At 59.5% G+C, this 800-nt stretch overlaps 1 protein-coding gene across 1 annotated transcript in view; it reads right to left on the bottom strand.

The window, feature by feature from the left end:
* The window catches only part of HOMER2 (homer scaffolding protein 2), an 85,572-nt gene extending 85,402 nt beyond the window's left edge, over nt 1–170 (bottom strand). The window contains exon 1 of the mRNA XM_006761979.2: nt 109–170. Coding sequence (XP_006762042.1) covers nt 109–170 — 62 coding nt within the window. The remainder of the gene's footprint in view (nt 1–108) is intronic.
* Between the last annotated feature and the right edge of the window lie 630 nt (nt 171–800).

Genomic DNA, 800 nt, shown 5'->3' with positions numbered 1-800 from the left:
TCTCTGAAATCAATACAAAGTATATTTTTTTAAAAACAGAAAGAAAGACAAAGTGGTCTACATCTCCACACACCCCCTTCCCAGCCTCCCATCCATCTTCCAACCCACCTAGCTCCTGGCTCCGCCTCACCCCTGAGCTGGCTCAGGTCCGGGCCCCCAGGATCCGCCATGTTGCCGAGTCCCGGCCTGGTCCCAGCGGTGCCCAGCACCAATGCCAAGCCCGCCTCTTTGTGACACTTCTCCATCCACCACCCTGAGGCCACTGCCCACTTTTCTCCTCCTTCCCGAGCCCCGCCTCCTCCCACTTGGCTGGCTGCTCTTCCTGATGCCATCAAGCAGGGGGTGCAGCAGGCTCCTGAGCCCTCTCCCGCTCTGCCTGCCCCTCCCCATCATGGCCTCGCCCAGGCCACCTGCAGCCTGACCTCCGCTGGCCCCAGAGGAACGAATCCACTGCCTTCTCCCCAGCTCCGCTCACTGCCTCCAGCTTCCCACGTGGCTGCCTGAGCTCGACTCCCCCACCCCACTCCGAATCCTCCCTCCAGGCCTCCCCACGTCTACCAGATGCTTAAACCGAAAACCGAAAACCGAAGGGGTCCTCTGTCTGTCCTCCCTCTCCCTCACCCCTTACCCCACATGCAATCCCTCTGAAAGTCCCAGCAAACCCATCGCCAAACCATTCGTGGAACCTGCCCACTTCTCTCCCTCTCCTCTTCAACCTTCTCGCCCCAGCCAGAGTCCTCTGTCCCTGAAACCCAGGAACCCTGTTACTGGTCTCCTTGCTTCACGTTTTTTTTTAATCC

Source organism: Myotis davidii, unplaced genomic scaffold (assembly GCF_000327345.1).
Source record: "Myotis davidii unplaced genomic scaffold, ASM32734v1 scaffold898, whole genome shotgun sequence".
In the NCBI taxonomy this organism is placed as follows: Eukaryota; Metazoa; Chordata; class Mammalia; order Chiroptera; family Vespertilionidae; genus Myotis; species Myotis davidii.
This window is presented reverse-complemented; position numbering and strand designations above follow the sequence as displayed.